Source organism: Kryptolebias marmoratus, linkage group LG12 (assembly GCF_001649575.2).
Source record: "Kryptolebias marmoratus isolate JLee-2015 linkage group LG12, ASM164957v2, whole genome shotgun sequence".
In the NCBI taxonomy this organism is placed as follows: domain Eukaryota; kingdom Metazoa; phylum Chordata; class Actinopteri; order Cyprinodontiformes; family Rivulidae; genus Kryptolebias; species Kryptolebias marmoratus.
This window is the reverse complement of record NC_051441.1, coordinates 13,476,922-13,492,946: the sequence shown is the minus strand read 5'-3', so window position 1 is coordinate 13,492,946 and position 16,025 is coordinate 13,476,922. Positions and strand designations below refer to the sequence as shown.

Sequence of the window (16,025 nt, the reverse complement as noted above, 5' to 3'; positions counted from 1 at the left end):
AGCTCAGAGGTATTTCTGCTTCCGTTTCAAACGCAGTGTTTACTTAGTTTGCTTGTTAGGTTCAAAAGGCGTCATTTGTAACTGAAGACGAGGCACGTCGAGCGACTCTTTCTGGTGTTTACATCCGCGTTTGCTAGCTTTCTGTTTTGGCGACTTGTTAAGAAAACAATCTGCCTGATCTTTGACAAAGAAAATCACGTGTTTTAAACCTTACAGCTAGATTACCGTGCCGAACAAGCCTTATATCTTACATTTAAATACTGAATGCTCAATGCTAATAGGTGAGTGCAGTTGCTAAGTACAACACTTTGTTGTGTTGTTGTCTGTGTTGTTGTTTTTTTTTTTACAATCTGTTACATACTTTTCACCATATAGCATGCTGGTCCTCTGAAATGAAGAGCTGAAAGCATTAAATGTGTGTCAATAAATGTATGTCACCCTGTATATTTATGCCTGGCAGGAATTAGCTGTTTCTTTCACAGCTAATAGCCTTTGTATGCCACATAAAGACACTAAGACCTGATAATATTAACCCTATATTTTGTAATTATCTTTCGTATGAAGGAAGTATTTCTGCCTAAATGCTAGTTTTCATCAGTGTCCGGAATAAAGAGTCAACTAAATATTTGTCCCCTCTATGCTATCAGTATCACCTTCAGTATCAGTATACCTTATTTCTTTCTGCCTTTTTTTATTTAAATGACTTGTAGGCATGGAGTCTAAAAGACGCAATGGTGGCCCTCTCCTGGGCGGTGCTTCTCAGGCCAAGAGAGGTAAACCAGCTGGTGAGTGGGAGGACAGTCCTTCGCACTTCGAAGAGGAGTTATCCATGTTTGACGACGGGGACATGGATGCTGAGGAGATGGAGGGACAGGCGGGACATGATGTCATTCCTGTGGGTGAGTGTTACGCACACACTCCATCAATTTAACCATGTTGGATATTAAAGTAAAAAGCTGTTTCCGATTTCTATCATTTTTTTCCCCGTTATGAATATAACTGATCATCCTAATTGACTAAAGTTAAATTGCAATGTTTGCTTAGTAAAGCATAACTTTATCTTTACTATTCTCAAACTCAAATAGTGCAATGATTCAATGCTCACTGGTTGCAACCCTTCCTTACCTTCTTGTCCCATCAGGTGACCTTTTCTCAGCAGACCTTAACCCTCGTTGGCGTCGGCCTCATGCCCCCACACTGGACCCATCGTCGGACACTTTGGTGTTCCAGCAGATTGATCTGGACTATTATTTGGGTAATTACTGACACATTTGCGTTCGCCTCGCCGCTTCCATTACATTAAAAGATGTAGAAACCTACCTAATATGAGAGAAAGGGAAATGAAGGCTGGTTTCCTTTTTTTCCTGTCATGCAGGAGCATCAGTGGCCGGCATGCCTGGGCAATCACAAGGAAAAGTACCAATCATTAGGATGTTTGGTGTTACAGACAGCGGCAACAGTGTGTGTTGTCATATTCATGGCTTTGCGCCTTATTTCTACGTTCCTGCACCAAGTGGTGAGTATGCAACTTTCTTCAAACACTTGTCTTTATTTTATTTATTGTGTTTCCTCTCTGCAAATATTCTTTATTTTGTTGTAAGCCGATCATGCGTCCAGTCATGCTTTTGGGAGAAGAAAACGGCAATTCAAGGTATGATTATTGAACTTAACATGTTTCTCTTTTTCTGTTTATCTTAAAAGGGTTCACGTCTAATTACCTAGGTGAATTTAAAAGAGAGTTAAACTCGGCTGTGCTGAAGGACATGCGCTCAAACAAGGACAACATCTCCATCACGGTGCTGGCTGTGGACATCACCCGCAAAGAAAGTAAGTACAAATAATGAACACATGCGTAGAGTTCTTTTTATTTATAATAATGTAGTTTTCAAACAAGCTGTCTTACTGTTTTTTATCCAGCTGTTGAGACGATTAAAAACGTGATCTTAAATTAGGATACATACCTATAGGTAGCATCTATGATGTCATTTTACAACTGTATTAGGTTATTCATTTATAAAATAGCTTCCTTATTTTTTGCCCTAAAGGCATGTACGGCTACCATGGGCAACGCTCTCTGGATTTCTTGAGGATAACCATGTCGATGCCTCGGCTCATCGCACCTGCAAAGCGACTGCTTGAACAAGGCTTGAAGTTTGGTCCTTTCCCCGTCCAGAGTTACCAATCCTTCGAGGCCAACATAGATTTTGAAATCAGGTGAGTGTCCTAAATATCAAATATGGTGCAGGATTTTTATTGTGACATACAGACCATGTGTTAAAATGACCAATTTCTCCTAAATAAGTCGGACTTGTTTAATCGTAACTGGATGTGGTTTGCAAAGAAAGCTGCAGAAGTAGCATATTTCACTGATTTCTGCAGAAAAGAAATGGAGAACAAACAGTTAAAAGGCTGCGATGCCGCTCTGTTTTATGAATTAATTTCTTACAAGACAAGTTTCTGAGTTAATTAGATCTTAAAGCTTTTTTGTTTTAGTTTAAAAGCCAGTCTGTGTTCCCAGGTTCATGGTGGACTGTGGTGTAGTGGGATGTTGTTGGATTGAGCTTCCTAAAGGCAAGTACAGAGTGCGTGAAGAGAAGAGCGCGGGGGACACGGATTCTAAGACCCCAGGAAAGGTAGGGTCTGGCTAAAAGGCATTATTGGTCTGCAGGTCACAAACCTCCTGCTGGGTTCGATACGTGCATGAGCAATGTTCATGAACAACCACCTTTCCCGTTTTTCCTGCAGTTTTCTTTGTCTCAGTACGAAGTGGATGTTGGATGGATGGACTTGATTAGCCACCCCGCAGAGGGCGAGTGGCAGAGGATCGCACCACTTCGAGTCCTCAGCTTTGACATAGAGTGCGCAGGAAGAAAAGGTGATTTTATTTTTTTATTATGTTGTTGCTGCAAACACACCAATTATTTAAACGCTTAACCGAGGTGTTATCGAACACATTTTGACGTTGGTATTGATTGTTTTTCTGCTCAGGAATCTTCCCAGAACCAGATAAAGACCCCGTGATTCAGATCGCGTCGATGGTCCAGCGTCAGGGTGAGACAGAACCCTTCATTCGCACAGTGTTCACCCTGCAGTCCTGCGCCAGCATCGTCGGCTCTCAGATATTATGCTTTACTCAGGAGAAACAGCTTCTTCAGGTATACACCATTGTCACTAAGAGAGAAAGACTTACAAGATTAAGCTGCATGTCCTTGATTTGTCTTTGTTTCTTTTGGGTGAGCAGAGTTGGGCAGAGTTTTTAAGGACAGTTGACCCGGACATTATTACTGGATACAACATCCAGAACTTTGACTTTCCCTACCTGCTCAACAGGGCAGCTACTTTAAAGGTTTGATGGAGCCACATTTCAACACTGTTTTCTTACCATACCAGCTTCCAAAACGTATGAAATACTGGACAAATGCGTTTATTTCCCTCTACTTATTGCTAAATCTTCACTACTTTCCAGGTGAATTATTTTCCATACTTGGGCCGAATGCGGGGCGTCAAGTCAGTTTTGCGAGAGTCGAGTTTCCAGAGTAAACAAATGGGTCGCAGGGAGAACAAGACCATCAACATGGAGGGCCGAGTCCAGTTCGACCTGCTGCAGGTCAGCTCTGACAACGATAAACTCCTCAGTGTTCGCTCTACAGATGGTTACTACGATATTTTGTCTTCAGGAAAGAACTACAAGCACAGCCTGATTTGTGTTATTTTTTTTGTCTCCCAGGTTCTCCTAAGGGACTACAAGTTACGCTCCTACACACTGAATGCTGTAAGTTTCCATTTTCTGCAAGAACAGAAGGAGGACGTGCAGCACTCCATCATTACTGACCTGCAGGTAAAACTCGCTGGATCTGGTTTAGTTCTGATTGTTTTACTGGTCTTTCAGAATTGATTGCAATAACAAAACAAATCATTAGCTGCATCAGTCTTTTCAATTAAGTCAAACCAAGCAGAACTAATAAAAATAATAGTTTATTCATCCATCCCACTGCTTGTTTTCCTCCACGCCAGAACGGCAATGAGCAAACGCGGCGCAGATTGGCGGTGTACTGCCTGAAAGACGCCTATCTCCCGCTGCGGCTGCTGCAGAAACTCATGTGTGTGATCAACTACATGGAGATGGCCAGAGTGACCGGAGTCCCGCTCACCTACTTGCTCTCAAGAGGACAGCAGATCAAAGTTGTCTCTCAGCTGCTGCGGCAGGTAAGACACAAACAGAAATATAGGTTTGTTCACATTTACTTTGAGTCACTTAGCAGCTGCTTTTAGAAGTCTTAAAGGTTTTGGGTTTGGGAAAGGCTTTCGCTGCAGAAAAGTTTAAATATTTTTTGTGTGTTTGTGTCTGAGCTGATGTGGAGATCTTGTTGTTCAGGTCATAATAAAAAAGCTTTAGAACGATCAGAGAAAATGAAGCCACACTGTGGCACAGAGTTTTTTTCCCACGATTCAACAGGTGGAGTTAATCAGATGTGCCACGGTGGCTTTCCACCACATCCTTCGAGCACACACACACACACACACACACACACACACACACACACGTCCGCAGCACACTTCTGCTCATCAGGAACATAAGTTGTGTAAAGGCTTCGTCCTGCTGGTTTCAACTTTTCAACTTTTAAAAATGTTGCATGCTGTGATTAAAAAAGGGCATCAGTTTAGCAGCTGACCACATCTTCGTTCTCAGCGCGACAAAACTGCCTGTAGTCCTTAAAATCAAGCTGGTTGCACAGATCTGGTGTACGTCTTGTCAAAAGTTTGGAGTAACTCCTTGGTTTAAAACCAAAGTAATCCTAAATCAGTAACTTACTTCTTTTTGGCCTACTTCTACAGCTGTACGGAAAACAAGGATTGCCTTGACTGTTTAAAGAGATAAAAACAGTTGTCATAAATAGATACAAACATTATAGCAGTTGATCTTTTTTTTTTGTTACATGGCTTATTGGCAAAACTGTGTAGTTGCTGCTTACATTTGCGTTTGGAAAGTAAGTGTGTTTTTTATTTCTAGGCGATGAAACAGGACCTGGTCATGCCTGTTGTAAAGACAGAAGGTGGAGAGGACTACACCGGAGCTACGGTCATTGAACCAGAGAAAGGGTACGTCTGTCCTGCTGGTGGGTCGCCACGCGGCTGATGCAGATTTCTTACAATCGTTTCCACGCGTCCTTCTCGTCTGTGCAGATATTACAGCGTCCCGATCACCACTCTGGACTTTTCCTCGCTGTACCCGTCCATCATGATGGCCCACAATCTGTGCTACACCACCCTGCTGCAGAAAGGATCTGCGGAGAAACTGGGGTGAGCGCAACCTTTCTGGTTCGGACGTCATCTTGAAACAACAAACCGCGTTTTTATCAACTCTTTTTCTGCCTTTTCAGAAACTGCATGTCAGAGAAACAGTTTTTTTGTTGTTTTTCAGAGCTGTATTCGATTCCTATTAGTTGTAGCGAGCCTAATTATTGCTTTCGTTTATAATTGTGCGCCTGCAGACTGTCGTCAGATGATTTCATCAAAACTCCGACCTCGGATCAGTTCGTAAAGAGTTCGGTGAGAAAAGGACTCCTTCCAGAGATTTTGGAGAACCTGCTGGCTGCCCGAAAAAGGTTTGAACGATTTTAAAAACTACAAATCAATATTAATCCAAACATGTATGACAGTAAAGGAAACAATATAAACATTTATTTAATGCTAACTTTTCCTAGCATCTCAGTAAATGCGCTTGAAAATGATGGATATGCCAAAAAAATTTGGTTTCTAATCCTGTGGTGTGCAGAAAAACATGTTCTCGGTGTGCATGTATCTCATCCAGATGCTCCAGACGTTGTTTCTTTTTTTTCTCAGACTGTCCCGCTGTCTGTCCACAGGGCCAAAGCAGAGCTGAAGAAGGAAACGGACCCTTTCAAGAAGCAGGTGCTGGACGGCCGACAGCTGGCTCTTAAAATCAGCGCAAATTCAGTGTATGGCTTCACTGGGGCCCAGGTGGGCAAACTGCCCTGCTTGGAGATCTCGCAGGTGAGCGCCTTTGTGTGCGATTAGTACTCGGAGAGTGAAAGGGCCTCTAATCCAGTTCAGTTTGTGTCTGCAGCAGCTGCTTTTCAGTCGGGGGGGTGTTGCCCTTGTTTGAGCTACATGCACAGATGGGAATTCGCACCCTGAGCAGAAAGCAACAAAGATGTAGGAGAGAACTGTTTTAAATGAAAACCACAGAACAGGTGGAGAAAGAAATGTAAACAAACGGTACGAAAGACGTGCCGGATATTGCAGACAGACTGAATCTTTTTTTTGTTTGTTGTTGTTTTTTGATACGCTTGTTTTTTTCCCCACTACAGATGGTATAAGTGTAATGGCTAATGTGGTTTCAGAAAGAATTGCTTTTGTATTGAAGTCTGTGATGAAATGCTCTGAAACGAGAGTCCACAGACCAGCGGTTAAAACTTTGAGCTCCATGGGCAAATAAAGCCTGTTCCAAAATTTCAAACCACAGATTTGATGATCATTTTTGAGTGATGTTTGCATTTGTCTCGTTTAGAGCGTCACTGGGTTTGGGAGACAGATGATCGAGCGAACCAAGCAGCTGGTTGAGTCCAAATACACAATTTCCAACGGCTATAAAGCTGACGCCAAGGTGAGAAATACGTACAATTTCTTCCTTTTTTGGTTTCATTTCTGTCAACTCAAGCTTTCGATATCAGGTTAGTTTTGTGTGATGTATATCCTAGACTCTGAATTGTGTGGTTTATACCTGCCCAGGTCATTTATGGGGACACAGACTCTGTCATGGTCAAGCTTGGAGTTACGACTGTGAGGGAGGCCATGGATATCGGGAAGGAAGCAGCTGAGTGGGTGTCCTCTGATTTTACACCCCCCATCAAGTTGGAGTTTGAGAAGGTGACATTTCAGTCAGAGTCATTTCATTTAAACAAAGTGAGGCGTGTCTCTGATAATGAGAACTCTGCACAAACATACTATATAATTTTATAACCATTTTTATTTAGGTGCATAATTGGTTTCAGATAAATTCTGATTTCTGACTCGAGAGAATTTGGCAACTCCTACGAACTGAAGCAGCCGAACTGATAGTGGTTTGACTTTCTGATCTTCACAGGTGTATTACCCGTACCTGCTGATTAATAAGAAGCGCTACGCAGGCCTGTATTTCTCCTCAAGTGCGGACACGCATGACAAGATGGACTGTAAAGGCATCGAGACGGTCCGCAGGGACAACTGCCCTCTGGTGGCCAACCTCATCAACACCTGTCTGCAGAAAATCCTCATCGACAGGTTTAAAAGTCCACATTTAGAACAAAATATGGACATAAATTACAACTTTTTCATACTTAAGGTGCAAGTATAAAGTGCTCAGAAGTCTTGTTATATTTGGGTCTCTTCAGGGATCCTCAGGGTGCCGTGGATCACGCCAAAGAAGTGATCTCAGACCTGCTCTGCAATCGCATCGACATCAGCCAGCTTGTGATCACAAAGGAGCTGACGCGCACAGCCCAGGAGTACGCTGGCAAGCAGGCACACGTGGAGCTGGCTGAAAGGTCTGATTATTCGCTAACGACACGTCGACTCGCAGGAGAAAATGCCTGTGCTTGTGAAATGTGCTTTTCAACGCCGATGTCGTAACAGGATGAGAAAAAGGGATGCGGGTAGCGCCCCGAACCTGGGAGACAGAGTCCCGTACGTCATCATCAAGGCTGCGAAGGGAGCCGCTGCTTACATGAAGTCAGAGGTGCGGGACGTCGTCTCCAGCCGTTTGACACGTTTCCTGCGTCCTGTCTCACTTCTGACAATAATCCGGATTCCTCCGCGTTTCAGGACCCCATCTACGTGCTGGAGAACAACATTCCCATCGACACCCAATACTACCTGGAACAGCAGCTGTCCAAACCCCTGCTGAGGATATTTGAGCCCATCCTCGGGGAGAGCAAGGCGGAGAGCATCCTGCTAAGTGCGTTAACACTCGCAGATGCAGGACTTGTTTGCATGTTAGTGAAATGAGTCGCGTGTCAGTGGAGAGGCACTTCTAAGACCAACTCTGTAGTTCGAACAGTAAAACAACCAGAGTCGTGAGCAGAAGCCGAATGTGTGCCGTTCTTTAGACGTAAGAGAGATGAGCTGCATGTTTTTAATCTTGTCTCGTCTTCCAGAGGGTGACCACACACGCTGTAAGACCGTGTTGACCTCAAAGGTCGGAGGCCTCATGGCATTTGCCCAGAAGAGAAGCACCTGCATCGGCTGCAAAGCTGTGCTCAAGACGGATGGTGTGTTTTCTTTCCTTTTCTTTGATTCTCAGTGTCATTTGTGTCGCCTGCTGCCATGAAAGGCAGCCAGTTAATGTATGTAACTATGTGTGTGCAACTCTGTTACCAAAATATCCTCTGAACCACCGGACAGGTTTTAACAATATGAATCTACAACTGATTAATGTAGATGGCCGCTACAGCTAATCAACCTTAGCAAACGCAAAAATGGCTAAAACTCGGTCAGTTTTACGGATCTGTGTTAACATCTGAGCATCAACAGATCACACAGAGTTTCTGTTTAAAGCTTTAAGGCTCAAAGTGGTTTTTCTGTGCATTTAATGATTGTTTGTCCTTTCAGCGGCTGTGTGTGATTTCTGCAAGAAAAAGGAGTCTGAGCTGTATCAAAAAGAGGTAAGCAAGCAGCCAGGTGTGATGTTTTGACCCATGTCAGCTGTCACACAAAAATAAACTTCTTCAGATCCAATCTAGAAGGCGCTACCTGAGCAGAAATCCTGTTTCCGTTCGATGTGTCACCCGCAGATCTTTCACCTGAATGCGTTAGAGGAGCGCTTCTCCCGCCTGTGGACTCAGTGTCAGCGCTGCCAGGGCTCGCTGCACGAGGACGTGCTCTGCACCAGGTACAGACAAGAACACACCTGCAGGTTTTCTAGCTTTAATCGCTGCAGGACGATGGTAACTCTGTTCGCTCCTCGGCAGCCGCGACTGTCCCATCTTCTACATGAGGAAGAAGGTTCAGAAGGATCTGGACGATCAGAGCAAGCTGGTGTCTCGTTTTGGGTGGTGAGACGAGCGCACACTGACGGCTATTTGACCACCACAGACTCTCCTCCTATTCCTGTATTTGTTTTTGTCTTTCAGGGTTTGTAAAAATGCATAGAACACACCTTTTTATGTTTTCTAAGACGAGTACGTTGACATGTAGTGTCTTTTTTTTTATAAAATAAAGTTAAAAAACAATCAACCCTTTTTTTAAAATATCCTGGTATGAGCGTTAATTGGTGATCATTCATCCAGCCGCTTATCTGCGGTCAGGTCAAGAACAGTTCAGCTTTTCCAGGGGATTGCAAGGCAATCTTCCTCTGGTTCTCCTCCCAGTCGGACCTCAGCCGGATCTCAGCTCCTTGAACCCCACAAACTGGATCCACGGCCTGATTACTGTGGACCAGGAGCTGATTCGTCCTGCTGTCACTCATGAACGAGACGCTCCGATACCTGAACTCCTCTGACTGACCCCTGACCCCAAGGGCGCATTCAACCTTTACCCTTTTATATTTTTGCTCAGATTATAGAAACCTTCCCAGAGCCAGGCCCAAAAAAACCTCCACCAATGAGAAGAGAAGCGTCGAGGCGGGGTTGTGTTCAACCCAGGTGGTAGCCGAGGGTGGGGCCCTAGATATTCTGATTCTTAAATTATTGATGAGTTACTGAGAAAACAATGAACAAATGGGTCAGTAAAACCACATAACCATCAGGTTTACTTTGTCTTGACCTCATTGTTCATCTGTACGATCAACCCAGCAGCATTTCTTGACACCGAAGTCAAAGCGCACAGTTTCAGAGATGAAGTGGAACTTGGGTTTCCTCGTACCTCAAACCACGTCTTCTTCCTCTTTGGTTCGACAGCTGATCCAAAATAAAACAGCTCTGACTCTTTAATTTGTGATGGCAGAAACTCCATTTTGTTTAATACCGTATTTAAGTACCGTATACCGTATTTATTTAGTACCTATTTAACAAACTCCTTCACCGTAAAGGTTTATGTAAACAAACAAAACAAGATGACAAAAGGTTTGTTTAGATTAAGACTTAGATCGTTCATCTTTCTAAAATCCAGGTTTTTGAACTTTTATTAATGAAATAGCTCTGAACACCTGGTTTAACATCAATACAGGATGAGTTTTAAGAGTCGGTGATGGAAACTTCCAGACTGCAGCCCCTCTGGAGTTAACTCATTAAACACGAGACATGGTTTCATTAAGTGTGCATACAGCATTTTATTACAGACGTTTGTTTTTACACTGGAGAAATGCTTTCAGTGGTTCTACAAAAATAGAAAACTAACAATCCATTACATTTAGGATGATATATATATATAGTCCAAAAAAGTTGCCCAAAAACACCCAGCATCTCATCCAATGACTGTGTTAAACAGGTAATGCCACAACCCGATGTGAACTAGTGGTATAACAGTGTGTAGACATGGTGAAATGTTACTGCAGCAACCTCCAACACTCAGTGAAATCTGCATTAAAAGCAGACAGTTAAATAAAACATGAGCATCTGGGGCCAAATGAAGCGGCGGCGACGCATTAGACGCCGAGTGGAGCTTTATGGTTCTTCAGTGCCTGATAAAAATTCCCCGAGTAAACTTTTAAAGTGGCACTAAGTAACCCTAAACTCTGTCATGAATACAGAAAGGACAAGAGTGAAGCTGGAACACTGTTTTTGTTTTTAGGCTTTGTCGCACTAAACCAATTTACTGACAATCTTTGTAAGAAAAATCGTAATGCTGCTGTGTTTTAAGCTCCAAAAGTTACAACAATATACGGAAACATCTAGAGTTCAAAAAATATTGTCCCAAAATATTCTATGGAGACTCAGACTGAGCTCCTCACCTGGTCTGACTCTGCAAAGTGCAACATTGAATGAATAAATGTGAAGAACCACTGTTCGTTTAAAAAAAAAAAGAAGGATTTGCCACGTTTGCCTCACTGTCCAGAGCAGCTGGACGTCTCCAAAGTGATCAAACAAATGCTCTCAGAGATGCTGGCAGTGTGTGTGTGTGCGCGCTATAGTATGGTGCAGCGTCTCTGATTGCTCTTCTTGCTCTTCTTGTTGCTGCGGTTGGTCTCTTTGTATCTTCTAATCTCCCGCACTAGCGAGTAGAACGCTTCCTCTACGCCCTGCAAGACAAAAAGCAGAAAATGTAGGTCAGGCAGGAAAAAAACCGACGAAACAAAACGGATTAAAAAAAGAAAAACGGCAACTTTTTTTTGCATTACCTGTCTGGTTTTGGCAGAAGTCTCGACGAACGGTACGCCGTAGCTTCGCGCCAGCTCGTACGCCTGCCGGGTCTCCACCGTGCGGGTGCTCAGGTCGCTCTTGTTGCCCACCAGCACCATGGGGACGCTGTCGCTGTCCTTCACCCTGTTGATCTGCTCTCTGAGGAGGGGACACAGGCACCAAGCCATTAAGAGACGGAGGATAACCTCCTTGTTAAACAGGCGGCAGCAGACTCCGATCTGGGTGATCACAGGTCACAATGTTCGCATCTGAACTGACCTACAGGTCAGACAGAGACTAAAGCAGGTTGACTGGAGACAAAACACTTCAGTCAACATGAGGAAACCAGATAGATTTACAGACTGCTGTCATCTTAAAGCAACTTCAATTTCAAAAACTCACGACCGTCAATTTCAGGACAGTTTTTTCTGCAAAAATGTGACGATATTCTGAACTAAAGTGCTTCAGCTACTATTTGCACCAGGGGGGTGCTCGTATTTAGACAGTAAAGCTGAGCTCACCCATCGCCACAGTTTCTGCTTTGTAATCCTTTCAAAATAAACTACCGTGGCAAAACAGATCCTGGGATGCTCAGAGTTGTTTTGCCATTTATTTTATTTTGAGAAGAGGGAAAAAAAAAAAAGGACACCACCTGGAAAAGCACCACTAGGAAACACTGGTGTGTCACTAACAGATGCCGAGCTTAAAATAATTCAATTATTTTTAAAAAGATGGTTGTGACAGTCATAATAATTCTTTAAATTTAATTTGGCTCTGAATATTACCGGTTCTAGATAGTAGCTAGGGGAAGTGTAATTGTTTACAACCTTTCCACAGAACCTCGCTTGAAAACATCTATATTATCACTAACATTTTCAAATTTACTATTTCAATTAGTTAAAGGCAAAACGCTGTCATGAACGCCGTGACCACACTCAGTTTTTGTGTTTGAGATAAACGAGAGAAGTTCCTGCTAATCAGGAAATAAACTTTTTAGCTACGCTGCTCGATCGAGCTCGACTTCATCCTCAGATCCCCGCATGACCGCCGCATGACCATGTTGTACCTGTAGAGGTGCACGTCCTCAAACGACTTGGTGTTGTTGATAGCAAACACGCAGAGGAAGCCCTCTCCTGTCCTCATGTACTGGTCCCTCATGGCGCTGTACTCCTCCTGACCTGCTGTGTCCAGGATGTCCAGCAGACATGTCTCCCCGTCGATCACCACCTGCTTTCTGTACGAGTCCTGCCAGCAACAACGACAAAAACGCCGTCACACAGTCTGAGAGAAAACACCTGAAGAAGAACAGGCCGAGTCGCGCGGCTCGGATCTTCATAACAAATCTACTCCTTGAAAGAATTAAATACGGCAAACGCTAATCTGCTCATGAATCGAGATGTGAACAAACTCTAATCCAGTGCTGTTAGGATTAGATCCAATAAAAGACATCCGATCCGTACGCTTCAGCCTCACGCTCTTCTTCAGCCACTAGATTTCCAACATCAATCATTTGTCATGAACGCCTTCAGTAAATGATAAGTCGGGTCATAAACTGGTGAAACAGGTAAGCTGAGTGACCTGTAAGTTATTATTTATCAGAGTAAATAAAAACTATGACGATCCTGTTATAGTGAGCCTGTATCAATGTTTGAAAAGTGTCTCATAGCTCTTTATGAGTTTACAACCCAACACTGAGACATTTATAAAAAGGTAGACTCGTTGAGAAATGGTTCCGTACTGTAATAATTACTGAAACCGGAATATTTTTGAGTATTTACGAACTCATCTTGTTCATTGGGCATTTATTGTTTTTAGAAACAGGGACTCACAATCAGTTTGTGGCAACTTTTAAAAGAAAATAAATAAAAAAGTGAGAAACGGAGCTAAAAATAACGTTAATTTACGTTTGTTGAAATTTTCATTTAGTGACAGGAAAGCAACACGAAGGCTTTATTTGGTCAGACTTTAAAAAAGGTACAAGTTAAATAAATAATAAAGAGGGTGGGGCAGGCGTAACTGAAAGGAATTCACAAGAAAAAAAAAAAGGATACTCATTATGCAAGACCTCTGCTTTAAACTTTACCCGTAACTGCTGGCGTTTGTTTCTTTGCAGAATATCTCACGAGCTACAGGATGGATTTAAACGAAACTCTGAGAACGTAATCGCCGGGTGTACACCTACAACTCATTTGAATCGGGAGTCAAACCAATTCAAGAAGGGCGCCACAGCTAATTGACAGCTCTGTCATTTTTACAATCATTGTGCTAAAATCTGACGTGGTAGTAGCTGTCATTCACGACACGCACTCTGAGTGTGAAGTCACGGGGGATTAACGTGATTTTCAAGGTTTGACCAAACCTACGTAAACATACACTACACGGACAAATGTATTCACTCGCCTTCCTCTCGCACGCACATGAACGCGAGGGTCATCTCGTAGGGTTTAACGTGATGTTGGCCCATCTTTTGCAGCTGGACTTATTGCTCAGGTGACATCTTATCGCGGCACTACGCCGAAATTCACCAAGCTCCTGAGAGCGACCCATTCTTTCACACATGGTTGTAGAAACAGTCTGCATGCCAAGGTGCTTCATTTTATACACCTGTGGACACGAGGGTGATTGGAACACCCAAATTCAATTATTTGGATACTTTTGGCAACATACTGTGTATATTATTAATTTAAATAAGAACATGTAAACTCTGTAAAACCCCTTATGTACACAATCAATCAGAAATGTAGAAATAACTAGAGGGACATTGTAGTGTAATAAAAAAAGAGGAGAGTAAATAAAAGGTAGAGTTGATATAAAGGATTTAGTCTAACTTTACAATGTATTTTTTATGTTTCTTCCTATTATAATTTAGTTTGATGGCACTAAACTCAATGTGTGTGTGTGTGTTTTTATGTATTTAAATGATGCATCAGTCTTAACCAGATATGTTATGACTGCAGGGGCTTTTAAAAGCCCACCCAGACCAGGAAAAAGTGAAATCCAGTGAAAATGGAGCAGATGTAAATAAGCGGGCGGCGCTGGCTGCTGGTAGCCGGGTGTCTCACCTCGATGGTCGGGTCGTACTCGTCCACAAAGTGGTTCTGGATGAGCTGGATGGTGAGGGCACTCTTCCCCACACCTCCAGCCCCGACAACCACCAGCTTGTACTCGGTCATACCTGCAAACAGGTGAACCCCATGATTTCGTAATCTCGTTAGGTGAACATTAACCATCGTCCTCCCGACATGGCGAAAGAGACTAACCCAGATTTATCCCGCTAGGTCGCTCTTTTTTAAATGTTGTACCACAGCTAGCTTTTCTTATTCATTTCCAAATCGACTTACAGGAGTATTTGCAGCAAAATATAACAAGTTCTTACCTGTTTATAGGACTTGTAACACTGAAATGATGTCTGAATTTCCGACAGATAGACGAGATTAGCTACATAACGTTAGCCTGAGATTTCTTCCTCGTTCAAAACACCGACAGAAAAGCTCCAGAGTCTGACAACTTGCCTGTCAGACTAGAGTAAAGCGTTTAGACACAAACTGGATACCCGTGAGTGTCCTGGGAAAAAAAGAAACCTTAAAGGTTACGTTAAAATTGCAACCCAGAGTGCGTACGGTTTCCTACTTCTTCTCCATTGTGGTTCATTGTAAACGAAGCGTTTACCCGTTAATCCTCTCACGAAGCAACCAATGGCGTGAAGAAGTGAAAGACAGACGTTCCATCCGTCCAATCACAGCGGAGATGCTGTTGACAACCCCGCCCGGTTGTAGCGCATTCATCCAATCACAAACGGGAACACCTTTAACTGGGCGCGGCTTCCGAGACTGCCTTCCCTTTTCTCGCAGTTCTTTATTTGTAGCTTTTTTGCATAAAGGGTGGACAGTATAACTAAAACACTTTGCGTAACAACAAAATAAACGTATGATATTGGCGTTTTTTTCCTGTCGCATTTTTACTTTTGGACGCCAGCGACTTGTAGCTATTTATTTTGAAAGTTTTATCGTAACACTTACAGGATGTTTAACTTGATTTTAGAGCTGCACGAACACTTACTGCCCCCTGGTGGTGAACCCTGAGCACTGCAACTCCATATTTACAGGTCCAATAGTGACAATATCTTTAAAATCAATAATAATGAAACCAACCTAGGTTAGAAAAACAGTCACAAAATAAAATAACAATTTTATTTTTATTTTTAATTGTTGTTGTAAAGGCTTCAGTTTAAATCTTACCACAGATGTAAGACAAAAAATATTAATAAATTTACATGTACACGGGACAAAACTAAATGTAAACTCACTTTCTTAAACCAAGACAAGAAGAGTATATATTTTGGATTTTAATCTTAGCTGAGTTTAAGAAAAAACTTTTAAAAAAAGAAAAAGAAGAAAACAAAAGTCAATCTACTGCCCTCTTGTGGTCACATTGAGAAACTACAACCCAAACGTCAAGTTAGGCAAGATAACAAGCTCTTACTTCCGGTAAACCTCGCCATTAAAAAATGTACCAAATATGTAAAATATCAACGATTGTGATGAGAAAAAAAAATTCTTGGTATATATACTTATTGTCCCACAAAAATAAATTTCATGAGTTCTGAAAAGCAACCAAAGTGTGAAATATGAGCAAACCATTTTTCTTTTCTTTTAAAGCAGTGAGTCATCACTGTTTTAAAGGCTCAAATTCCTTCTGTGAGCTGCATTACACTGGACACACCTATACATACACACACACAAGGAGCTT

At 42.6% G+C, this 16,025-nt stretch overlaps 3 protein-coding genes across 3 annotated transcripts in view; 1 reads left to right on the top strand and 2 right to left on the bottom strand.

Moving 5' to 3' along the window:
* mapk8ip3 (mitogen-activated protein kinase 8 interacting protein 3) overlaps positions 1–16,025 on the bottom strand; it is a gene marked incomplete in the record, with an annotated part of 1,049,817 nt that overhangs the window by 126,101 nt on the left and 907,691 nt on the right.
* On the top strand, positions 41–9,253 carry pold1 (polymerase (DNA directed), delta 1, catalytic subunit). Its single transcript, XM_017428102.3, has 27 exons — positions 41–281; positions 711–899; positions 1,142–1,255; positions 1,376–1,516; positions 1,702–1,827; positions 2,046–2,214; positions 2,519–2,633; positions 2,746–2,875; positions 2,989–3,155; positions 3,242–3,346; positions 3,467–3,607; positions 3,728–3,838; positions 4,015–4,206; positions 5,012–5,100; positions 5,185–5,301; positions 5,493–5,606; positions 5,868–6,015; positions 6,533–6,628; positions 6,754–6,891; positions 7,109–7,284; positions 7,395–7,547; positions 7,636–7,738; positions 7,825–7,957; positions 8,157–8,270; positions 8,611–8,663; positions 8,793–8,890; positions 8,970–9,253. Exons 1-27 carry the CDS (start codon positions 272–274, stop codon positions 9,055–9,057), a joined length of 3,330 nt encoding a protein of 1,109 aa, XP_017283591.1. The 5' UTR covers positions 41–271; the 3' UTR covers positions 9,058–9,253.
* Positions 10,243–14,940, bottom strand: zgc:55558. The gene is made up of 5 exons (XM_017428181.2): positions 14,653–14,940; positions 14,339–14,451; positions 12,343–12,521; positions 11,276–11,435; positions 10,243–11,176 (listed from the first exon to the last, which is right to left on the bottom strand). The coding sequence occupies exons 2-5, from the start codon at positions 14,447–14,449 to the stop codon at positions 11,063–11,065; spliced, it is 564 nt and encodes a 187-aa protein (XP_017283670.1). The 5' UTR covers positions 14,450–14,451; positions 14,653–14,940; the 3' UTR covers positions 10,243–11,062.